Source organism: Ursus americanus, chromosome 12, assembly GCF_024610735.1.
Source record: "Ursus americanus isolate L20-20 chromosome 12, mUrsAme1.1.p, whole genome shotgun sequence".
Classification (NCBI taxonomy): domain Eukaryota; kingdom Metazoa; phylum Chordata; class Mammalia; order Carnivora; family Ursidae; genus Ursus; species Ursus americanus.
The window spans coordinates 71,628,708-71,654,500 of NC_142138.1; the positions used below are offsets into that span (position 1 = coordinate 71,628,708).

Consider the following 25,793-nt stretch of genomic DNA (forward strand, 5'->3'; position numbering starts at 1 on the left):
GTTTTTAAGATGCAAACTTAGAAAATCACATCATTTGATTCTTGTAGTTGAAGTGTTGTGGCTGTGTATCATAAACTCTGAAAAAGAGTTTTAATAAACAAAAATTACTCTATTAAAAAAAAGATGTGGTTCATATATACAATGGAATATTACTCAGCCATCAGAAAGAACAGTTACCCAACATTTGCAGCAACATGGACGGGACTGGAGGAGATTATGCTAAGTGAAATAAGTCAAGCAGAGAAAGACAATTATCACATGGTTTCACTCATTTATGGGACATAAGAAATAGCAGGAAGATCGGTAGGAGAAGGAAGGGAAGAATGAAGGTGGGGTAAACAGAAGGGGGAATGAACCACGAGAGACTATGGACTATGAGAAACAAACTGAGGGCCTCAGAGGGGAGGGGGTGGGGGAATGGGAGAGACCGGTGATGGGTAGTAAGGAGGGCACGTATTGCATGGTGCGCTGGGTGTTATACCCAACTAATGAATCATCGAGCCTTACATCGGAAACCGGGGATGTACTGTATGGTGACTAACATAATATAATAAAAAATTATTAAAAAAAAAAAGATTGCCTGAACACAGATGGAGGGGAGTTTGGAGAAAAAATAAGGAGAAGGATATAGTGTGTGAGGCTCAGCTCTTCCCTTGCCCCAGACTGAGTATGAGGGATGGTGATTTTTTTTTTCCAGAAAGGGATCAATGGAGGCACTTGTTGTGACGAGCACTGGGTGTTATACACAACTAATGAATTGCTGAACACTACATCAAAAACTAATGATGTTGGCTAACTGAACATAATATGTTGGCTAACTGAACATAATAATAATAATAAAAAAGAAAGGTATTGATGTGTTTTCTGAATAAGGCCTTGATCAGGGTGGCTAACTGTCTTTATAGCACATTGTATACTGCCCGTAGATAAAGGAGTCTCTGTAAATTAGTATGTCTGGTATCAGTGAACAGTCCACTTGGTAAATGTGGGCCTGCCAGAGCTGAGAGGACATGTGCCTCCCTGTCTCAGTGTCCCCACAGTGCCTGCAAGCCCTACAGAGAGGTGCTCTAGTACTGTGGAGTAGAAGCCATGTCTTGGCATGAGTGTTGCAGAAACAGCCCCTGAGTTTGCCTTAGCCTGAAAATGGCCCGGGAGGGCATTTGTGGGCGTCCAGTGAGCCCGTCCCCTTCCTGGGCTCTTGCCTGTCTTCCTCTTCAACACTCTGGTCTAGTCACTTCTCTAATTCTATCTCTAAAAGGATTTAAGTCTCATATATTGGTGTTTCCCTGTCATCTGGGTCCATTCTGGACTCTAACCCTCAAGTTACTTCTTGGGTGGGCCCCTCTCTCTGTTCATTCCGCGATACATCTGCACAGCTGTTTCCAGAGGCACAGTCATTTCCCAAACCAGTCACCTCTTCACCTACAATGTTCTGGAATCTCTGTGCCTGCTCCCTCAGGTCCTTTCACTCATTCAGTGCTGACCCGATTTCCTGACAGTTCCCCTGGTTGTCTGGCCTTTGGCTTTGTGGTGATTTCCTTCAGCGTTCGCTCCTCCTTGCTGTGCTTGGTGGCTTTATTTCCAATACACAGCTTCCCCGGTTCTTTGCTTATTTGTTTGCCAGTAAAACCTGCCATTGCTGTTCGTTGAACCCATAGTTTTAGATCGTGGAATTATACCATTAGAATTTCAGTGGGATTTTTGAGGTAACTCTCTCCTTACCTGACTGACACCAGCTGTTCCTGAATAACACTGCTTTCCAGCAGTTCCTGTGCAGAGCACTCCTTCTCCCTGCACTGTGTGTGGCCTGGAGATGGACTAAGCATGCTTTCTGCTCACCGTCTGGCTTCTTTCAGCAACCACTCCTTCACTGATGCACATATACTCCACCCTCTTACCATCCTCATTTTTGGCTTGAGTAATCTCCTTGCCCTATAACCATATTCAATGAGAACTTTGGCACCTGTCTCTTCTCACCTGGCTTTTGTCATCATTCTGGAAAACTTCAACAACATGTTGGTGTCACATCTGGATCCTTCGCTTCTTATACCCCATTGATTCCCACCTCCACTCCATGTCAGCCACCCATTTGAATGGCCGCACCCCAGACCTTGCTGCCACCCACGATCATTCCACCTCTAAAGCCATGAACCCTGAAATTCCAATTATTATTATTATTTTTTTAAGTAGGTCCCATGCCCAGTGTGGAGCCCAATGCAGGGCTTGAACTCACAACCCTGAGATCAAGACCTGAGCTGAGACCAAGAGTTGGAAGCTTAACTGACTGAGCCACTCAGGCCCCCCATGAAAGTCTAATTATTGGTCTCACAGCACAGCTTTCTAACTCTGTGACTCCCAGGTTCCCACTAAGTCTGTTCTTAAAAAATAATCTTTATTTTGAGTAATTGCATGCCTGCCTCCCAGAATTAATACTAATAAGCATTTTGTCATATTTGTTTCGAGTCTTATTCGAGTGAATGAAACATTAAAGGTACATTTAAGTCTCTTTCCTGTGCTCTACCCCTAGATTCTGATCCCCTCTCCTCACCAGAAGCAACCGCTGTCATGAATTTGGTGAATGTGTATGTGTGTGTATATAAAATATAATTTTGGGGCGCCTGGGTGGTTCAGTCAGTTGGGCATCTGCCTTTGGCTCAGGTCATGACCCCAGGGTCCTAGGATCCAGCCTCCTGCTCCGTGGGGAGTCTGCTTCTCCCTCTCCCTCTGCTGCTCCCCCTGCTTGTGCTCTCTTGCTCTCTCTCTGTTAAATAAATAAATGACACATCTCCAAAGAAAATCTTATTTATTTATTTATTTATTTATTTGACCGAGAAAGACAGTGAGAGAGGGAGCACAAGTAAAGGGAGTGTGAGAGAGAGAAGCAGGCTTCCGATGCAGGGCTGTATCTCAGGACCCTGGGATCATGACCTGAGCCGAAGGCAGACGCTTAACGGCTGAGCCACCCAGGCGCCCCTAAAGAAAATCTTAAAAAAAAATGTAATACTGTTTCTTGTTCCTGTACATAATTTGCAAGTTGATTTTCACTCAGTGTTATGTTTGAAAATCTACATGTACTGGGACACCTGGGTGGCTCAGTCGGTTAAGCGCCTGCCTTTGGCTCAGGTCATGATCCTGGGGTCCTGGGATTGAGTTCCACATCGGGCTCCCTGCTCAGCTTCTCCTTCTGCCTGCCCCTCCTCTTGCTTGTGCTCTCTCTCTTTCTCTCTCTCTGACAAATAAATAATAAAATCTTTAGGAAAAAAAAAGAAAATCTACATGTACATAACAAATTGTCCATTCCTCCTAAGTGCTCCATAGCATCCCAATGTAAGAATATAGTGCAGGGGCGCCTGGGTGGCACAGCAGTTAAGCATCTGCCTTCAGCTCAGGGCGTGATCCCGGCATTATGGGATCGAGCCCCACATCAGGCTCCTCCACTATGAGCCTGCTTCTTCCTCTCCCACTCTCCCTGCTTGTGTTCCCTCTCTCGCTGGCTGTCTCTATCTCTGTCGACTAAATAAATAAAATCTTAAAAAAAAAAAAAGAATATAGTGCAGTTTATTAATCCATTTTCCAAATTCATCACTACACAGAGTGCTGCATTAAACACCCGTGTAAAAATCTTCCCACACGGAAGTTAGTACAGCTCTGTGGCTCAGGTGGGTCTATGGTTAGACCGTATGGCAACTCGTGTGCATTAGAGAGGCTTCCTTTTGCATGGACCTGGTCCTTTGAACACACAGCTTGGCAAACGGAGGGGCCTGGGCAAAGAGGAAAGTTCTCAGGTGGATGCAGCTTTGTGCTCAAGATGCATGAATTGTTAAGCGGATGTGGACGGGGTTTCTTGGACTTACTCCCTGTGGGCACCTCTGGACAGGGGACAGATCTCACAGCCATCTTTGGTGCCTTGGGTTAAGACAAAACAAAACTTCAGTCACACTGTGTGGGTTTAAATGCTAGCTATTGTGACCATAACAAACTGCTTAAAATCTGTGCCTCACTGTGCTCATCAGTAAAATGGGAATATGGAATTCTTTCCTGTGGGTTGTATAGTAGGGATAATCAAGAAGGTTACATATAGTAGTGTTTAGCGTATAGTAAGTTTTACGTAAATGTTAGATATTATTATTTTCTTACATGTGCAAGTTCCTTTACAGTTTAATAGCAGGACTATAGCGGCTGGTTGAAAGGGTATGTGCTTTTTAAGTCAACCTGTTCTTTATCCCGTCTCTATTTTTTCAGTCTATCAGTCTCCCTCTTGCTTTCTTTCATATCCAGCCTGGATCCTATAATCTCACTTTTGAAACTGTGGACCTCAGTCATGTTATAGGGCATTGGGATTGTTCTGAGCAATGGAAAGCATCGCAAAGAGGAGCAAACCAAGTCACCCAGGCTGCTCCCCAAAGTGGGCAGAAGGAAAGGTTTGGATTAAGGGTGCAATAAGAGTGACCTCCTTCTGCCAGGCATGAGGACTCTTCTTATCTAGGTGGGGCCTCCACCTCCTTTGAGAGACGTCTCACATAACAATGGTGAGTGGTCTGAGCTCGTTTTCTTCCTCTCACTTCCTTCCTTCCACCCCCACCCTCCCCATGCACATACTCCTTCAGCCAGCGTCCGATACATTTATTATTAACAGCTGCTATTGCCTGTTCCTTGCTTTCTTCTCCCTGCTAATTCTCCCACATTATGCTTCTCGCATTTTCTTCAGTTCTGTTGCCAAAAAATGTCCCAATATTCTTAATTCTTTCTTAGAATACTCCCTGCAACCCTTTTTTTCTACCAGAAAGCTGGTTTCCCTTTATCCTATGAAGTGGAACCTAGCTGTTCCTGGTGAGGTCGGTGGGCTAGTAGATGGATTGAAAACAAGTTTTGCAGTCAGTCACGCTTGAATTCGAATCTGAACTGTATCATAGGTAGACTGTGAGTCCTTTGCCTCGTGACAACTTATAAAGATCTCAGTTTGCACACCTTGGTTTAAGGATCTCTGCTCCAAAGAGTTGTGAGGTAAAAAAGGGATAAGTAACCTCACATTGATACATAGCTTCTAGTATATTCCATATTGTTTTTACCTTTACCCAAAAACTGCTGCTACTAGCAAGCCCATCCTTACAACAGTAATTGGAATGTAGAAGAAAATTTGCCTGTAACTTTATCCCTCTCTTCACCCACATACAGTTTGGGCCCAAGAGAGGTCCTACAGGTGTCTTTCCCTTCCTCCCATACCTGTACCCCTCACTAAGGGTCATTAAGTGTCCTTGAACCCTTCACTTTTTCTTGCACCTGCCCTGCCAATTCCAAACCTGTGGTGAACCTAAGTTCGTTTTTTTTGCTGCTTCTGCCAGGCTGCTGGGTGATGGTGAATATCATACGCATTAGCTTCTCTCTGAACATTTGTGATGTGCAGCCTCATCCAGGCTCTGAACACTGCCTGGCAGTCTCTTCTCTGATCCTAGTAGGTGCCCTTTCTCGGACTCTCAACAGGTGTATCACACCTTTTCTGCTTTTTTCAAGCCTCCCTCCCTTCCCATCTTCCTTTTAGGAGATCACTTCACTTCCTCCTTTATTAAAGGCGGTGGAATAATTGAAAAAACATTAGGAGCCCAGTCTCAAGAAGAATGGTTCCTTGAATAAATGACACTGTAGACATTTAAAGAGAAAAAAGCCACAAGGTTACCAAGGTTACAGTTAGTGTGTTCATGTGGGTAAAACAGCAGTTCCCTCACATGATTATCATACTTGTAGAAGTTAGTATTACAGATGTCAGGGAGAAAGCTTTTTATGTTAAGGAGTCGGTAATTTACAGGAAAGGGCTCAAGGCTTCATTGATTTGGGGAGATTAATTCTAGGTAGAAGCTTCTTCCTTATTTTTAGCTTATCTCAGGGCATAAAGAGGATTTTTCCTCTCCAGCTGTGGGACCTGGCCTGGCAAGGGGTCAGTTTTGTTTTCTCCATAGGGGCCAATGGATGTGAAGTCTCCTAAATTCCATTATTCTGTAAGGAAGCCACTGGATCATAGGGCATTCAAATGCAGGTTGCTTTCCCCTAGAAGTTTGGTTTCAGTGGGTGTGGGGTGGGAGCCCAAGAATGTGCTTTTTAAATAATTACCTCAGCTGATTCTGATGCAGCTCTTCCTAAGGACCCCTTTTTAGAAACACCGACATAGTTAGGTCTTCTCTCATTTTTACTGCCTTTTTGCCTCAAGAGTGTGAGGTACACTATTCCTTTTCAGGGCTGATTTCTCTGTATGTGATCTTGATTGCATTTTTGTCATTTCTTCTGGGTCTTCGAGCCAGTAGTGAATCTCCCTTTCTCTGGTACTGACTGTCTCACAATCTCCTTCCCCTTGGCTTATCAATATTATTCACTCATTTAGTAATTTTTTGTTGTTGTTGTTTAGTGTCTCGTATATTTCCAGTATTTGGTTTAATTTCCTTCTTTGTAAAGCCTGCTTCTTTCCTCCTGCTTACTCTTCTCCTCTTTACCTCTTAACTTTTTGAAGGAATCTTCCCTTTCCATACTGATTTTTAGCAATAGTTGCAACCACCATAACAACAAATGGTAATAAGGATAGCCACTAAAATTTACTGGTTGATTCCTGTAGACCAGACACTTTCCTAAGTGCTTTACATATATTGACTGTTTGGCTGATACTCCACGTATCAGTTAAAAAATATGTCTATTAGGATCTGATACTGGACTATTTATTCGGTGATACTGACCTGCATTGTGTGCCCTTCTACCAATACCCTCGGTTTTATTATAACTTTATTAACTACATTTTATGTTCATGCCCGTTACTTAATGGAATTCTCATCTTGACTTCTGGAACACCCTTTTTTTGTGCTTGTCTTCCTACTTTGATTCATCTTTGTCAATGTCCTTCACTGGCTTTTCTGCTTACATCAACTCCATTTAGAGCCCTTTAGAGCTTGCTTCCCACTTCCTTTTCCAGCCACAGTCCCCAGTACTCTCTCCTGGCCCTATGTGCTTCAGCCAGAGACACCGTCTCTTTGGTCCCTGAACACACTGTTTCCTCCATATCTTTGCACATGGAGTCCCCTTCTTTGCTGTGAAGTCTGGCAGTATTGCACAGCAGATTGTCCCAGCTGTGTGCCTCAGAGTGCCTGCTCATTGAAGACCTTCAACACCTGTAACGCTCAGGCTTTGTAGATAAGGGCCATGCAGCCCCTGGGAGGGTGCTTAGGGATCTTTTCATCTATGGGGTAGAGCACACAGTGTGGGGGAGCTGGAGAGCACAGGAGTAGGTAGTGAGGCAGGGCGGAGACAGGGAATTCTGGCTGTTGGGGGCAGTGGATTTGGATCTTCGTCTTTCAGGAGTGCAAGACTGTGGGTGGTTGTTTTTAATTAGTCCACAATGAACTTCAAAGGAGGCATGCAGTAAGGAGGACTAGGTCAGAAATGCCACCCTCTGGAGTTGAAGTTAATGAGGACCATTAAATGTGATGAGGTAGATAAAATGTGAGGACGTGAGTTCTCTGCAGCAGGGATCCTCCCTTGCAAATTGTTCTTAAGTGTGTTGCTAATGAGTGAGGCTATTTCTCAAGTGTCCCTCAAGGACATTAAGTATCCTTGCGCTGAGGGTAGGAAAGGAGAGTCAGAGGACTATTAGTTGATGTGTCTCCAGCAGTGCCCAGAAGAGGGTGCTGCTTTGGTTTTAGGGTTAGATTGTACAGGTGGCCCTTGAACAGCATGGTTTGAACTGCGCAGCTCCACTTATGTGTGGACTTTTTTGGATAAATATAGCACAGTACTGTAAACATATTTTCTGTTCTTTATAATTTTCTTAACATTTTCTCTAGTTGACTTGATTGTAAGACTATGATAATATTATACATGTAACATACAAAGTAGGTGTTATTTGAATGTTTATGTTGTTGGTAAGGTTTGTGGTCAACAGTAGGCTGTTAGTAAAGTTTTTGGAGGAGTCAGAAGTTATATGCAGGTTTTCAGCAGTGCATGGAGGGAGAGGTGAGCGCGCCTACCCTGCATGTTGTTCAAGGGTTAACTGTAGTTGTTTAAAGAGAAGTATTACTAGAGTGAAAGACCTTTCTGGTATCAACGCATGTGTTTGAGTGTCAAACAGATCTGGGTCTCAACCTGGCTCTACTAATGTAAGGAAGTCACTTGACCTTTCTGAGTCGTCTTTTCCTCTTCAATAAAACGAGTATAAAACACCTGTAGTCATAGGGTTGTTTTGGAATGAAACTAAGCAATGAATAATATATTAAATAATATATATGAAACACATAATTTAATATTCCCTGCTCACATGGTATTAAAAAAATGTTAGTTTCATACTCTCTCTCCCTTTTAGGACAAATTGTTAAAATTGTGTTACCATAGCATGATAGAGTAACATTGAATAAAAAAAACCTCTTTTGCTCTAAAACTCATTTAACAACTTCTGATATGTCTTAAATGAATCTACCCCATGGGAGGGAATACCCAGTGGTGGAGAACTGGTTCCTGTTCCCAATGAGCATATATTTTGTAGTTAGTAAATTAGATGCTAAGACTTTGCTTACTATGAATCTGTCTCTCAGAGCTTGGTTACATGTAAAAGTCGATTTTCTTCATCTTCAAAAGTGGGGTCCAGATGCTGGACAAGGTGTTGAGACCCTATAAGATCCTGCCTAAAACAATGACCTTACTGCTTCTACCTTTAGATTCTGTAGTCATAACAAAGAGAAGAGAAACACATGAAAAATGGGCTTAGCTTTACAACTAGGCATTTATATGAAATTTCTTTGTTTTCTCTTACTAGAATAATTTTTTTTTTTTCCTCCAGAACTCTGAAAATTTGGAAGAGGCAAAGAATAGGGTTGGGCTGTTGCCTGGAAAAGGGCTCAGGATTTGGTCATCATCCTTGTAGATTCAGATAGGATGCACTCCTGTCAGAGTTGATTAGACTCAGGAAAGCTGTTCCTTTGTAACTAAACTCACCAGGGACTGAAGTAAGAAAACCAGAATGCCAAGAGAGAGTCAGAAAATCAGAAATGCACCGCCAGAAACACTAGGTATCTATATTAGTGAATGGCTAGTGAATGCCTTTTCTTTTTGGGAAAATTATAGGAAGCCAGTATGTTCAAACCTCCCTGGTGAGTTTCAAGTCGAGCCAGACAGTTGGTTGTATGATTCTGATGGTGAATATCATCAGGCACTGATGTACTGATACGTATACTTCAAGAAGTGGGACGTGCTGGGCCAGAGAGTCTCTGGACTAGCTGGGCAGAGTCCTTTCTCCCTTGAGCAGTCCTCGATGGTCATTCTATCGTGGATCCTTGTGTCCTCCTTTTCCTTGTGAAATAACTTGAGGTTTATGAATAAGTGTAGGGAATAATAAACTTGAGGTTTATGAAAAAGTGTAGGGAATAATATAGTAAACATCTTTTTGCTTAATGGGGCACCTAGGTGGCTCAGTCGGTTAAGAGGCTGACTCTTGGCTTGAGCTCAGGTCATGATCTCTGGGTCCTGGGATCAAGCCCCACCTACGGTTCTGCACTCAGCAGGGAGTTTGCTTGTGGGTTTTCTCTCTCTCTCTGCCCCTCCCCCCCACTAGTGCACATGCCTATGCTTGCTCTCTCAAATAAATAAATAAATCTTAAAAAAAGAGAACACTTTTGGCCTTGTTTATCCTTTTTTTCCCCCTTCCTTCCATCCTTCTTTCCTTTCTTCCTTCCTTCCTTTTTTTCTTTCAAGTTTTAATTTGAATTCTAGTTAGTTAACATACAGTATAATATTTGTTTCAGGAGTAGAATTTAGTGATTCATAGAACACCCAGTGCTCACCTTAATAACTGCCTTCCTCAGTACCCATCACTACTCTCTCCAGAGGTAACCACTATCCTGAATTTGGTGTTTAACATTTCCATAAGGATTTATAAATTATAAATAAATTAATAAGTTGTAATTTACCAATTATGTAGTTAATAAGTACAAACAATATATGGGATTATTATGTATGTTATAAAGCTAAGTAAATGGTATCACACTATCTACACATGTTTTACAACTATTTCACTAAATATTCTATTTTGGGAACTTGTCCATATTGTGATATATGTATATATATATATATAAAATGAAGTAGAAGCAGAAAACTTTTCCCTTTTTCCCTTCTAGGTTCTTTGGCTGCCCTGATAATTAAATTGACATAAGACAGGGTAACAGGAGAAAAATTTAATTTCATATGTATGGGAGCCCCATAAAAATATGAGGCTTAAAAGCAGTCAGGCAGTTCGGGCTTGTATACCATCCTGAGCTAAGGAGATGCAGTTCTGGGGCTTCCGTGGGGAGGAAGGCAATTCACAGGAAGACAAGAAGAGCAAACAGTTGCTATGCCATACAGATAAGTCTTTCTGATACAAAAAGTGATCTCTGGTAATAGCTCTCTCCCTGGTAGAGGTTTCCCATCTAAATTCTTTTAGACAGTTAAGAGAGAGGTACAGAACACTCTTCCTGTGTCGGCTAGGCCTTGATTGCCTTCAGCTCAAAATCATCCATATGCCAAAGTGGCATATTTTGGGGTGTCATATTCTGTCCCCCTATACATGTCATCAATTTGAACTGCTGTATAGCATTCTAGTATACAGATATTTTTCTATTTCTCTATTCTTCTGTTGAACTTCTAGGTTGTTTGCCACATTTTGGTGACCCTTGTGTGGTTGCCAAATTGCTTTCTAAGTGGTTACCAGTTTAGACCTTATTGCTCCGTGTCATCCTCAACACTGGATATGGCCAGGATTTAGTTTTTTCTAATCTGATGGTTATGAAATGGCATTTCATTGTGTTTTAATTTTCTGTTCCCCTGAGCATCATTTTAAAAATGCCACTTGGCCATTCAGATTTCTATTTTGGAGAATTTTCTTTTTATAAGTTTTGCTGTTTTTTCCTAATTTGATATTTTTAAGTTCTTTGTACAATCTGCTATTAGCCAGTTGTCTGTAGGCATTGTAAAAGTTTTATCCTACTCTGTGTCTTGTCTTTTTTTTTGTTTTGTTTTGAGAGTGTCTTTTGATTTACATTTAGCATTTAATTCATGAATTTTTTCTTTGCGGTTTTTATATTTCTTGTTCAAGACTTCAGTCTACTTTGAAGTCATGAAAATATTGTCCTGTATTTTCTTTAACATTTAAAAATGTTTGGCTTATCACACTTTAGGTCTTTAATTCACTTGGAATTGATTTTGTGTATGGCATATGAACTGGAGGTATAATTTTTTTTTCACATGGAAAACCAAAGATGGTGGCACTATTAATTGAAAGGTTTGTCTTTCCCCACTGAGATGCAGACCCATTACTGTTATATGTCAGGTGTGTATGGTCTGTTTCTGGATATTGCATTGTTCTTTGTGTCTGTTCTTACAATTCCATACTGTCCTAAATAATATAACTTTGTAATGTCTTTTCATATCTGATGACATTCCTCTTCCTTATTTAAAAATTGTCCTGGTCATTTTTAAAAAAGATTTTATTTCTTTATTTGACAGAGAGAGAAAGAACACCAGCAGGGGGAGCGGCAGGCAGAGGTAGAGGGAGAGGCAGGCTTCCTGCTGAGCAGGGAGCCCAACGCAGGGCTCCATCCCAGGACTCTGGGATCATGACCTGAGCCGAAGGCAGGCGCTTAACCGACTAAGCCACCCAGATGCCCCGTCCTGGTCATTTTTAATTCTTTGAACTTCTGTATTAAAAAAAAATGGAATTAGTGTGTCAGATTTCACAAAAAGCCTTGTGAAGGCTTCAAATAAAATCAGCTTTATTGAGGTGTAGCTTTCATATGGTAAAGTCCATTTGCAGAACAATTCCATCATTCTTGCCCTACCTTGTGTTCCTCTTTCTATCCGATTCAGAAGTCCTAAGTTCTACCCCCATTCCTAGTCAACCACTAATGTCCTTTCTGTTTTTATCTTTAGTACGTTCCATGTACATGGAATCATACTGTACGTGCTCTTTGTGCCTGGCTTCTGATCAGTGTAATGTTTCGAGGTTCATGCATGTCATGTACCTCAGTAGTTCATTCTTTTTTCCTTCCTAGGTAGTGTTTCATTGTATGGCTGTACCACTGTTTGTTTATCTATTCATTGGTTACATTTGTGTTGTCTCTAGTTTCAGGCTATTATTATTAAAGCTGCTATGAACACTCATGTAAAAATGTTCATGTGGACTTATGTTTTCATTCCACCTAGAAGCAGAATTTCTGGGTGATAGAGTCAGGTGTGTATATATATAAAATCAGTGTTTCTTTTTATTTATTTATTTATTTATTTATTTATTTAATTAAAAAATTATGTTAGTCACCATACAGTACTTCATTTGTTTTTTTAAAATGTAGTATTCCATGATTCATTATTTCTGTATAACACCCAGTGCACCATGCAATATGTGCCCTCCTTAATACCCATCACCAGACTAACCCGTCCCCCCATCCCCTCCCTTCTGTAACCCTCAGTTTGTTTCCCAGAGTCTCTCATGATTTGTCTCCCTCTCTGATTTCTTCCCATTCAGTGTTCCCTCCCTTCCCCTATGGTCCTTTGTGCTATTCCTTATGTTCCACATATAAGTGAAACCATATTATCATTGTCTTTCTCTGCTTGACTTATTTCACTTAGCATAATCCCCTCCAGTTCCATCCATGTTGCTGCAAATGTTGGGTAATCATTCTTTCTGATGGCTGAGTAATATTCTATTGTATATACGGACCACATCTTCTTTATCCATTTGTCTGTTGAAGGGCATCTCAGCTCCTTCCACAGTTTGACTATCATGGACATTGCTGCTATGACCATTGGGGTGCATATGGCCCCTCTTTTCACTACATCTGTATCTTTGGGGTAAATACCCAGTAGTGCAATTGCTGGGTCATAGGGTAGCTCTATTTTTAACTTTTTGAGGAAACCATACTGTTTTCCAGAGTGGCTGCACCAGCTTGCATTCCCACCAATAGTGTAATTAACCTTATAAGAGATTGCCACACTATTTTCCAAAGTGACTGTGTCATTTTCTTTTTACACTGGTTATATCTACACTTGGTATTGCCAGTATTTTTACTTTCAGCCATTCTAATGGTGTGTAGTAGTACCTTATTATGTTTTAACTTGCATTTCCTTGATGACTAATGACATCATGCATCTTTTCATGTGTTTGTTGGCCATTCGTACATCTCTTTTTGGCTGTGTTCATTCAGATATTTTGCTCATTCTTAAATGGAGTTGTTTGTCTTATCCTTCAGTTTTAAAATTCTTTATATATTCTGGGTTGTTTGTGAAGGATAGGACCTTGGAAAAGAGCTTTTTGAGTTAATTTCTAGTCTGACCACCTATGTGTGAGAAGTGAAATGAAGCAGACATGAGACAGACCTCAGTATTTGATCACCATTATTTATTATCAATTTTAATGCAATCCAGTTATTTGGATCCAAGACTTGGAACAAATATATTATAGTCAAACCAAGGAACTATACAGCAGTGGCAGATAGTCTTCCTTTCCATCTAGGCATAAATAATGTTTTCCTATGTGGAAAGAGCAATGAACTACAAAAGTAGGTTGAAGACACTGTTATTTACATGCTATTGCTCTTCCTTTTTAAACCTGGGGCAAATTCTTAGGAGTAGGGGCAAGAACTTTCTTGGTGAAACCAAGTTAGAGTCCACATTTAGATCCTTTAGTCCTGAAAGGTCCATCCCAGCTCTTCAAGAGAGAATGCTCTCACTCACTGGTGAGTGCCACTTGTTAACTTACTGATTAAAGATTTACCCAAGAATAGGGTCTTGGTGGTTTTGGTAAGTAAGGAAACAACGCTGGAATTTTGCTTGTAGAATATTTTACGTTTTGTCGCTGTCCAATGGGGGGGGGATACCAAAATTATGGTCCACGTTGATATAAGAGAGGCTTTGGCCCCAGAACTGGTAATGCATTTCTAATACTTTGTTCTTTAGACTTAAGATGAAAGCTTGGCTTTGGCATTGTATAATGAGTAATGAGCTCTCAAAAAGATACCTCAACTAAACCCCATGCTTCTCATATGCTTTGTATTATTCTTTCAAAGTTACTGCCACACATAATTTGTTCAACTCAGTATTTCCTAACAAAGCACCCACATACCCTACATTCTTCTGAGGGAAACTTAATAATAAGGAATAGAGTTGTTTAGAAGAAGAAATAGATATACCCACTTTTATTTTTTATTTTTTAAATATTTTTTTATTATATTATGTTAGTCACCATATAGTACAACCCTGGTTTTTGATATAAAGTTCGATATACCCACTTTTAAAAGACGTTTTATAATGAATTGTTTATTTGTAACAGTTTCATATTTCTTAAATGGCTACTGAATTAATTTCACTTCTATTTATTATTCACCTAGAATTGACACCTCTGCTCTTGGATATATTCATAGAGTGGCGTGCTGCTAGGGAAACTGTGGGAACTTGGGCCGGTACTTCCCCCTGCACAATTATCTCCTCCTCTCTTATAACAATAGCCACCTTGTCTATTACCCTCCTTGCAAATTAGCAATGTATTGGTAGTGTTGGGTCTAGACTGTCCATAGGAGGGTGTAAATTGTCCAAAGCCACAAGTTGACGAGCTTTCTACTTGTCTGTAACTGCTTCTTGATTGTCCTTCATTAGAATTTGAATGGATACAGCCAGATTCCCATGGACCTTGACTCCATCCTTGACTTTGTTGCCCGCATGTTCTTAACTGTCCATGAATACTCTCATATCCATCAGGCCCACTACCTGATAGGCCATAACTCCTACCTCTTTCTTTTTGGCCACACTCTGACCATTCCTGGCTATTTCTTCTTGATTGGTTAGGGATTAAGCCCATTTCAGGTCTACTGTACTCATTATGAATTCCACTTGAACTTGATCTACATCTCCCTTGTATTTCATGTTGCTCATAGCTAGAACACTGACCAGATCCAGAACCACATTCTCCAGAGGTAGATGAGTGACATGAGCCATACCCATATTGCTCAGAGCTAGAACACTGACCAAATCTAGAACCACACTGTTCAGAGCTAGTTGAGTGGCATGGGCCAGACCCATATTGTTCAGAACTAGAACACTGACCAGACCCATGTCGGCTATGGCTAGAAGATCTACTTGAGCCAGACGTGTGTTGGTCATAGCTAGAAGACTGACCTAATCCTGACCAATGTTGGCCATAGCCAGAAGACTGACCTGATCCAGACCCATGCTGGCCATAGCTAGAATACTGATTGGATCCAGACTCATGTTGCCCAAAGCCAGAAGACTGACCTGATCCAGGCTCATGATAACCATATCTAGAGGACTGACCTGAGCCAGATCTGTGTTGGCCATGGCTAGAAGACTGGCCTGATCCAGATGCATGCTGACCACAGCTTGCTGTCTGTCCTGAAGCAGAACCATATTGTCCATACCTAGAGGATTGACTTGAGCCAGAACCATACTGACCATGGCCAGAACACTGTCCTGATCCAGACCTATGCTGACCATAGCTAGAAGATTGACCTGATCCAGACCCATGTTGCCCAAAGCCAGAAGACTGACCTGATCCAGACCCATGCTGCCCAAAGCCAGAAGACTGACCTGATCCAGACCCATGCTGGCCATAACTAGAAGACTGACTGGATCCAGACCCATGTTGCCCATAGCCAGAAGACTGACCTGATCCAGACCCATGTTGGCCAATGCCAGAAGACTGGCCTGATCCAGATGCATTTTGACCACAGCTTGATGACTGTCCAAAAGCAGAACCATGTTGTCCATAGTTAGAGGACTGATTAGATCCAGATTCATGTTGTCCAGAGCTTGATGACTGACCTAAGCCAGATCCATGCTCATTGCCAGAGGACTTTCCTGAGCTAGACGTATGTTGCCCAAAGCCAGAAGACTGGCCTGATCCAGACCCATGATGACCATACTGAGAGGACTGAGCTGAGCCAAATCTGTGTCGTCCATAGGCAGAAGACTGGCCTGATCCAGATGCATGTTGACCACAGCTTCCTGTCTGTCCTGAAGCAGAACCATATTGTTCATACCTAGAGGATTGACTTGAGCCAGAACCATACTGACCATGGCCAGAAGATAGTCCTGATCCAGACCTGTGCTGACCATAGCTAGAAGATTGACCTAATCCAGACCCATGTTGCCCAAAGCCAGAAGACTGACCTGATCCAGACCCATGTTGCCCAAAGCCAGAAGACTGACCTGAGCCAGACCCATGCTGGCCATAACTAGAAGACTGACCGGAGCCAGACCCATGTTGGCCATAACTAGAAGACTGACTGGATCCAGACTCATGTTGCCCAAAGCCAGAAGACTGACCTGAGCCAGACCCATGTTGGCCATAACTAGAAGACTGACTGGATCCAAACCCATGTTGCCCAGAGCCACAAGACTGACCTGATGTATACCCATGTTGGCCAAAGCCAGAAAACTGGCCTGATCCAGATGCATGTTGACCACCGCTTGACGACTGACCAAAAGCAGAACCATATTGTCCAGAGTTAGAGGACTGATTATATCCAGATTCATGTTGTCCAGAGCTTGATGACTGACCTAAGCCAGATCCATGCTTATTGCCAGAAGACTCTCCTGAGCTAGACTCATGATGACCATACTGAGAGGCCTGAGCTGAGCCAGATCTGTGTCGTCCATAGCCAGAAGACTGGCCTGATCCAGATGCATGTTGACCACAGCTTGACGACTGTCCAGAAGCAGAACCATATTGTCCATATCTAGAGGATTGACCTGAGCCAGAACCATACTGACCATGGCCAGAAGACTGTCCTGATCCAGACCTATGCTGACCGTAGCTAGAAGACTGACTGGATCCAGACCCATGTTGCCCAAAGCCAGAAGACTGACCTGATCCAGACTCATGATAACCATATCTAGAGGACTGACCTGAGCCAGATCTGTGTTCACCATGGCTAGAAGCCTGGCCTGATCCAGATGCATGTTGACCACAGCTTGCTGTCTGTCCTGAAGCAGAACCATATTGTCCATATCTAGAGGATTGACTTGAGCCAGAACCATACTGACCATGGCCAGAAGACTGTCCTGACTGTCCTGATCCAGACCCATGTTGGCCATAACTAGAAGACTGACCTGATCCAGACCCATGTTGCCCATAGCCAGAAGACTGACCTGATCCAGACCCATGATGGCCATAGTTAGGAGACTGACCAGATCCAGACTCACAATAACCATATCTAGAGGACTGTCCTGATCCAGATGCGTGTTGTCCACAGCTTGATGACTGTCCAGAAGCAGAACCATGTTGTCCATAGCTAGAAGATTGACCATATCCAGATTCATGCTGTCCAGAGCTTGATGATTGACCTAAGCCAGATCCATGCTCAGTGCCAGAAGACTCTCCTGAGCTAGATGTATGTTGCCCAAAGCCATAAGACTGACCTGAGCTAGACCCCTGTTGCCCAAAACCAGAAGATTGACCTGATCCAGATCCATGATGACCATATCCAGAAGACTGACCAGAGCCAGATCTGTGTTGGTCATAGCCAGAAAACCGGCCTGAGCCAGACCTATGTTGGCTGTGGCTAGAAAACTGACCTGATTCTGACCCATGTTGCCCAAAGCCAGAAGACCAGCCTGTTCTAAATCCATGTCGGCTGGGGCTAGAAGATCGACTTGAGCCAGATCTGTGTTGTCCATACCTAGAGGACTCTCTTGAGCCAGACCCATGTCGGCTGTGGCCAGAAGATTGACTTGAGCCAGACCTATGTTGTCTGTAACTAGAAGAGTTTCTTGAGCTGGACCCATGTTGGCTATGGCTAAAAGACTGACTTGAGCCAGATCCATAGTGTCCACAGCTTGATGACTGTCCTGAAGTAGAACTGTTTTGTCCATAACTAGAAGATTGACCTAAGCCAGACCCATGTGACCCAAAGCCTGAAGATTGACCTGAGCCAGACCTATGTTGTTCATAGCCAGTGGACTGACCTGATTCAAATCCATGTTGTCCACAGCTTGATGATTCACCTAGACTGGATCCTGAGCTGGACTCATGGTATTTCTGACTAGAAGACTGATTAGAACCAGGCCCATATTTTCCATAATTAGAGGACTGGCCTGACACAGAGCCATGATTTTGTCTTCCATAACCTCCTGACTGATGACTAGAGCTGCTGCTATGGTTTCTCTGAGTAGAGGACTCATAGGAGCTTGATTGATTTTTGCCATTGCTTATGGACTGGCCTGATTCAGACCCATATCCCTCATAGCTTGAAGACTGGTTTTGTTGTCTACTAAGTCCTGATTGACCACTTGAATTGGATCTATGTTGCCTCTGACCAGAAGGACTCTCAGATCTCTCTTGTTGATGAGAGCCCTGCCTGTTTTTCTTACTATCTTTGAAGTGTCCTGAACTTGACTCTCTCCTTTCCCCAGAGCTTTGCCTATGCTCTGAGCTAGACAAGCCTCCTCGATGCTCCATTCTTCTGGAGTTGGACCCAGGCCCGTGTTTAGTGCTTCTTCCGGAGCCCCTGGAATAGGAATTATTCTCTCCTCTACTTGACCTTGAATGACCTTGCCTTTTGTCCTCCTCTTCTGTTTCACTTTGTTCCTCTTGGTGCTGGTGATGGTGGTTTCTCTGCTTTGACCCTGAAGCTTGGCAGTAATCTTTGCCGATGATTTTATTACAAGACTGAGCCAGTTTAAATATCATCAGAAGATACTCAATAAAATCCACTTTCTTGTCATGGTCTTGATCCAGATTTTGCATGATGATATCTACAGTGTCTGGATCATCTGGATTCTGTATAGGAACAAGGTACAAGGGGCAGCTGCGTCACTATGGACTACATACCCAGCTAACCATTTGAAAGAAGACTGTAGAAATGTGAATGTTTGGCTTACTTAGGTGGTGCTGAACTACCTAGTCCTTTAGGTGGGACTGCTCCATCCCAAGCAGAAAGAAATGTGTAATGAACAATGCAGTAAGAAATTGCTGACGATGCAACTGGAAGATGTTAGGGAACAAGGAAATCAATTCTATTTTGTAAGAAATAGGTCAAATATGATTAGCTAATTTATAAATAGGAATTTAAAAAAATGGAAAGGAATAGGTCAAATATGAATGATTAGCCTAATTATGTCTGCTTAGCACTGAGTTAGGTGCAGGGGATAGAGCTGTGAAAAGTTTGTTTTCTGACAAAATGGAAGTTAAAGTTTAGTGGCACAGACGCACAAACTTAAAATTACAGTGTATTGTGATAATGTTTCTGAAAGTACACCACAGGAGAACCAGTGGGGGTTTAAGGAAGGTTAATTAGAGGAAGTGATGTCTTTTGAATTATGGGTTGGACTTAGCCAAATGAGGGGGTAGGAAAGGAGGGAGGGAGGGCAAAAGATTGTTCAAGCTAGAAGGAACAATATGAACAAAGCTGGAGGTTAGAGGATGCATGGCTCATATGAGGAACTGAAAGAAATTCAGGATTGTTAAATTTTGAGTCTTAATAGTCAAGAGATATTGCTGGAGAAACAAACAGAGATCAGATCATGCCTTTTAAGTTGTGTAAAGTGGAACTTTGGACTTTATTTATTTTAAAAGCTGCAAGCTTTTGAGGCACCTGGGGAGCTCAGTTGGTTAAGCATCTGCCTCTTGGTTTCAGCTCAGGTCATGATCTCAGGGTTGTGAGATGGAGCCCAGCCCCTCCCTCTTTCCCCCCTCACCCCTAGCTCAAGCATCCCTCTCTTTCTCTCTTTCTCTCTCTCTCAAAAAAAAAAAATCTGGGAGCCTTTGAAGGATTTTGAACTGACCTGTGAAATGATTAGATTTGTACTTACAGCTGAGATTAGAAATAGAAGGTGGCCTGAGCCAGAGGACTAGCAAAATGGGCTGTTCTGAGAGACTATTGATGAATTAGATGGAGGGTGGAGGCTGGAGGTGCTTGCTGAGAGAAGAAGCCATGAATGAAACCAGATTTCTGCCTTGGGCAAATAGGAGGATTGAGTTTGGAGGGGAAATGGTTTCATATCTGACATACTGAATTACACCCTTAGGAATCCAAATAAGAAATATTTAGTAGGCAGCTGGATATAATGAATTGATTAGCTAGATCTAAGCTCCTAAATATTTATTTTCAGAGCCGACATTTTAAGGTGGTGGTCACCATGTTTTATGATTTAGTAGTAAGATGCTAACTTCTTGAACACAGAGGCCTTGTAGTGTCACAATGTCAGAAATGGGCAGTAGTCAGGATGTTCTCGTATGAAGAACAACAAATAAAGGGAAGAAGATGCATTTTACCTACTTTTTTCCTTTTTTTTTAAAAGATTTTATTTATTTATTCGACAGAGATAGAGACAGCCAGCGAGAGAGGGAACACAAGCAGGGGGAGTGGGAGAGGAAGAAGCAGGCTCATAGCGGAGGAGCCTGATGTGGGGCTCGATCCCAGATCGCCGGGATCACGCCCTGAGCCGAAGGCAGATGCTTAACCGCTGTGCCACCCAGGTGCCCCTACCTACTTTTTTTTCTGAAAACCATCTTAATTTTTTATTCCACAAGAATTACCCACATAGATGGGGCATTATATAATCTCTGGATTTTGTTCAGTAGGATCACATCCCTTGGTCATGTTTTGGAAACCATGTGGGTCAACTTTTGATCTTTATTTCAAGCTTTTACCAAACACTGTTCTCTATCACCAAGTAGAGAGAGTCCTGCAGGAGTTTGATATATGTGACAAAAAGGTAGGAAGGGGTGAAGAGGAGAATTGCAGCTGTCTCCAGTCCTGACCTGGAGTTCTTACCTTCAGAATTTGATGAAACTCATTTTCCAAAAGTTCTTTCAGTTCTGCCTTGTTCAACATATCACACTCCCCATCCCGGGTGGCATATTGGTAGAAAATATCAATGACAGTGATGATACTTTTTAGGAGTTTAGACATTTTTTTTTGTAAATTTAACCTAAAGGGAAAAAAAGGAGAGGGGCCCGCCTCTTATTATTCCTTTTTCTTGCTTAAATACATAAATAGTTCCAGTCATTTTTAATATTTGTTCAGAATTAATTGGGCATGATTAATTTCATCCTTTTGAAATCAAGAATGAATCCAGAGTTGAAAGACTTGTTCAAGCCATGTAGCAAGAGAGTGATGAAATTAGGAACAGAATCTGTATCTCTTTTATTTTCATTCCTGAAGGAATGTAGGAGCAATGACTTTCTGCTTTGAGCTCCCTGCCTCTACCAGGGATAATATTATGAGATTGTTCTGGAGCTAGAAAAATCCTGGGTGTGCCAATCTACCCACTTCCTCAATTCCTCTCTAGGTGCCAACCATCACTGAGGAGGGACAGGTCCATCATCCACATGGTATGCCTGACTCCAACCAAGGGATACCAGTGGCTAAGCTAGACCCTCAAAACTTGTAGGCCAGAGAAAGTACACAAAGTGGGAAACTACAGGCCTAGGTGATATGGAGCCAGAGGCAGTTGCTATCAGGCCCACTTCTGTTTTCATTCTCCAAAGAGGAACTCTCAGGCTTTTCTAATTTTTTTCCTTTTTTCCCCAATTTTTATTTAAATTCTGGTGAGTTAACATATTGTTTTCAGGAGTCGAATTTAGTGATTCAACACTTATATATTAAAAAAATTTTTTTATTATATTATGTTAGTCACCATACAGTACATCCCTAGTTTTTGATGTAAAGTTCCATGATTCATTAGTTGCGTATAACACCCAGTGCACCATGCAATACGTGCCCTCCTTACCACCCATCACCAGCCTATCCCATTCCTCCACCCCCCTCCCCTCTGAAGCCCTCAGTTAAAGAAAGGGGGGGGGTAATCAGAAGGGGGAATGAAGCATGAGAGACTATGGACTCTGAGAAACAAACTCAGGCCTTTCTAATTATACAACAGAGAGAAAAAGCTCAGTAGTCTAGGAGGCAACCTGTCTAGTGATAATTAGAGCCCCATGATCTTTAAGGAAATGACCCTGAAGAAAGAAGGTACTATTATTCTGTTATCTTTATTTTCCTTCTCAATAAAGGTAAAATTAAATCAAAGTCCCTGAAGTACATTAAAAAGAAGCCTGGTACCCAGTGCCTCTCTGCCTTAGAGCACGTACTGGATTCTCATGAATTTATAGCCCAAAGTACTCCTGTTCACTTACCTAGTTCACCAGAGGAACAAGTAGGATGGAGACTGGAGCAGCTTACAGGGTGCTGCTAGTTAGGGATAGTGGCCTTTTTATAGAGGAAATAATGGTCCATCTTAGGGAGGAGCTGCTCTTTGAGATGTTCTGAGTCACTCCTGAATAAGCCCAGCTCCACCTCCACCTCCACCTCCGTCTCCACCTCCCAGGTGTTTGCCTTCTTATTTCCTTACATGTTCACCTGAATTGCATTAGCAGTTCCCAAATCTGGGCTAGTATCAGCCCCACCTGCCGGAGTCTCTGAACACTGCAGAAAGACCTCTTTGCATATTCAACGAAGTATCTAGCATAGTGCATTGATAACCGATTATATGGACTTTAATTGAAGTCGAATGGAATGCGTGTAGGAACATCAGGGACCGAATGTCCAAGAATCATGGAATCTGATGTTTAAAAGGAACCTTAAAGATCATCCAGTCAAACTCTCTCATTTTGAGCTACATTTTCTTATATGGATTTCCAGCCAAAGTATCATCCATGGTATTATTACCATTCCTCTTGAATTGATAACAACTGTAGAGTCTTCTTGTCTCTTTACCTAACCTTATTTTCCATACCTTAGTGGCCATTCATCACTGCAGCTTTCATTTTAACACTATATGACCTTAGGAAGAAATCCGTGCTCTTTAGCATGGTATCCAGGGTTATTCATGATATGGGCTGTAGCTTCTCTCTAGCCCCATCTCCTCTCTCCCTATTCTTTATGCTTCGCCAGTAATTAATTACTTAAGCCTTCCTGAATATACTGTCCTATTTCATGTTTTTTCTTGAAATATTTTTCCTCATTATCTGCCTAGTGAACTGCTATTCATTTTTCAAAACCTACTTTAGACACCTTGTAGGAAATATTTCTTGAATTACTCAAGAGAGTTATAATTGTGTACCTTATTCATAGTTTTATTATAGTATCAATCATTCTATATTATAAAATCTTTTAAAATTGTTTTACTATGTAATTAATGTTTAATATAAAAATTAAAAAATACAGATAAGTAGAGCAAAGCAAATGAAAATACCTGTAACCTTCCTACCCAGAAATAGCTACTGTTAGTTATTCGGTGTATATCCTTTCTCACGCATGCATGTGTATGCACACCATTTGTATCTCTCTCTGTGTTTATATCACTTTTATACTGTGAGTTCCTTGAGAATAGGGAATGGACATTATTATTACCTATGTCACTGGGGTTCTCAGCACATTATTGGCACATAAAAGTTCCCAGTAACTGTGTGTCAGATTGAATTCAAAGAAGAGTGAGGGTCATGACTATAGTACTTGGCCTTGACCAACTTCTCCTTTTTCACAGGATTGGGGTCTACCCTCTCTCTCACCATCTTCACCTCAGAGGACATGATTTCACCTGAATGGAAACTGAATCTTAACATTGGGAATCAACATGTGACTTTCTGCCTATCCCTGTGACCTTACTCTGCATTTCCTCCATTGTGAATAGTATGTATAGCGTGAATGTCACTGAAGCTGGATGAAGTTACATAGACTTGAAGCTTGTGCAATATAGTCATTAGGATTTGGGAAGGAGTGGTAGCAACTATTGGTAAATGATAAATTATATGATTCCAAATTCAACATTATGACACTCTGTTTTCTTCTAAGAACTACCCAGAGGGCTGCAGAGTCAGTATCCATTCTGTGGCTGTGTTTCCTCTGGATGCCTGATTTGGGCCAGATTGTTATGCTTCCATCAGAGGAGGGAGCTTTTTGAAGGAGTTTTTTTGAGACTGTGGGAGTGCATGGGAGTTAGAGTTTGCTGAGTGAAGACTAATTTCCTGCAGGAGACACTTGTTACCACAGAGGGAAGTGGGGGTTGCTGGTGAAGACTATTCCAGGTGAAACATGCTCTTGGAGCCAGTGTTCTCCTAAATGAGGGGTTGGCAAACCTTTTCAGTAAAGGCCCAGGAAGTATATATTTTAGGCTTTGTGGGACAGTCTTTTTTGCAGCTACTCAGCTGTGCTCTGGTAGCATAAAAGCATCCATAGATGATGTGTAACAAATGAGCATGCCTGTGTTTCAGTAAAACTTATTTACTGACACTGACTTATTGACAATTTAAATTTCTTAATTTCACATGTCACAATGAATGAATGTGAATCCTGACCCTCCTCTGCATTTGCTTGTCAGGAAGATTCCCCAGGAGAGGAGAGTCTCAGAGGGAAGACAAGGGCTGGGAAGTGTGGGTAGCAGAACCACGAATTCCTATGGGAGAGACAAGTGTGCTTTTTGTGAGTGTCAGTGTGCATGATGTGGTAGGCAAAGGGAACAGAACAAGGGACCTCTGGGCATTTGTAAAATGCTTCAGAGGGGAGAGGGGCGGGTGAATGGGATAAGCTGGTGATGGGTGGTGGGGAGGGCACGCATTGCATGGTGCACTGGGTGTTATACGCAACTAATGAATCATCGAACTTTACATCAAAAACCAGGGATGTACTGTATGTTGACTAACATAATATAATAAAAAAACATTAAAAAAAACTTAAAAGAAAAAAAAAGAGAGGTAAATTTTGACTTTATGTAAGGAAGAAGTTTTAACCTCTGCATTGACTGAAAATGCATTGAGCTCTTTGCAGAGTAATTGAATTTATTGTGAGGGGCCTTAAAGAAATTTCCATGTATCATAGAAACAGTTTTAACCCTTTTAGGGCTACATTTTCTGAATATCCTCCAATGTCACCAACCAGAGACTTGTTGAGCTTTATTTCTTGGTTCATGTCCTGAAAATAAGGGGCATAGTCAATGTGTGTTTTGGCTTCTTCACTCCCTTTTGAACATTACTAATGTAAGAGTTGGACTAGATTATCACAAAAATCCTTTTCCAAACAGAGAGTCATGATTTTACCAGAGTATGTGCTCCACAGTAAAAGGGTGGGCATGAAGACTCCCCCCTCATAAGTCTGGTGCGTGGTTTTCCCCTTGGAGATGACAGTGTTTGCGAGAAGAGATTTCTCATGTTATGTGTCACATTCTAGGTTTTTTAGTACCTCCACATTTTGGCAGATGAAAGAAAATTACATTCCCTTTTCTGCCAAGCACAGTGCTTTGCACACTCATCATTTCATTAAGCCTCACAACAACTATATGATGTAGAATTCTTTTTTAAATAATATTTTTAATTATATTATGTTAGTCACCATACAGTACATCCCTGGTTTTTGATGTAAAGTTCCATGATTCATTAGTTGCGTATAACACCCAGTGCACCATGCAATACGTGCCCTCCTTACTACCCATCACCAGCCTATCCCATTTCCCCAGCGCCCTCCCCTCTGAAGCCCTCAGTTTGATTCTCAGAGTCCATAGTCTCTCATGCTTCATTCCCCCTTCTGATTACCCCCCCTTTCTTTTTTTTTTAATGATTTTTTATTATATTATGTTAGTCACCATACAGTACATCCCCAGTTTCCAATGTAAGGCTCTATGATTCATTAGTTGTGTATAACACCCAGTGCACCATGCAATACGTGCCCTCCTTACTACCCATCACCGGTCTATCCCATTCCCCCACCCCCTCCCCTCTGAGGCCTTCAGTTTGTTTCTCATAGTCCATAGTCTCTCATGTTTCATTCCCCCTTCTGATTACCCCCCTT

The 25,793-nt window shown here is 41.9% G+C and overlaps 1 protein-coding gene and 1 long non-coding RNA gene across 4 annotated transcripts in view; one reads left to right on the forward strand and one right to left on the reverse strand.

The window, feature by feature from the left end:
* LOC148109233 (uncharacterized) overlaps nt 1–25,793 on the forward strand; it is a 338,759-nt gene that overhangs the window by 9,037 nt on the left and 303,929 nt on the right. For all 3 annotated transcript variants that reach the window (XR_015726417.1, XR_015726418.1, XR_015726419.1), the window contains exon 3: nt 23,497–23,642. This is a non-coding gene — a long non-coding RNA (uncharacterized LOC148109233). The remainder of the gene's footprint in view (nt 1–23,496; nt 23,643–25,793) is intronic.
* Nucleotides 1,470–20,924, reverse strand: LOC123787757 (uncharacterized). Its single transcript, XM_087866302.1, has 3 exons — nt 20,787–20,924; nt 14,782–18,790; nt 1,470–1,639 (listed from the first exon to the last, which is right to left on the reverse strand). Exons 1-3 carry the CDS (start codon nt 20,922–20,924, stop codon nt 1,470–1,472), a joined length of 4,317 nt encoding a protein of 1,438 aa, XP_087722428.1.

Bases quoted from the DNA above. Each gene is read 5' to 3' on its own strand.
- LOC123787757 (XM_087866302.1), bottom strand. From the start codon at position 20,924: ATGTCTAAACTCCTAAAAAGTATCATCACTGTCATTGATATTTTCTAC. The intron at 18,791-20,786 runs GTAAGAACTCCA...GTTCCTATACAG, and splicing joins AGTTTCATCAAATTCTGAAG to AATCCAGATGATCCAGACAC. The intron at 1,640-14,781 runs GTAGGAGTTATG...TTCAACGAACAG, and splicing joins GTGTGGCCAAAAAGAAAGAG to CAATGGCAGGTTTTACTGGC.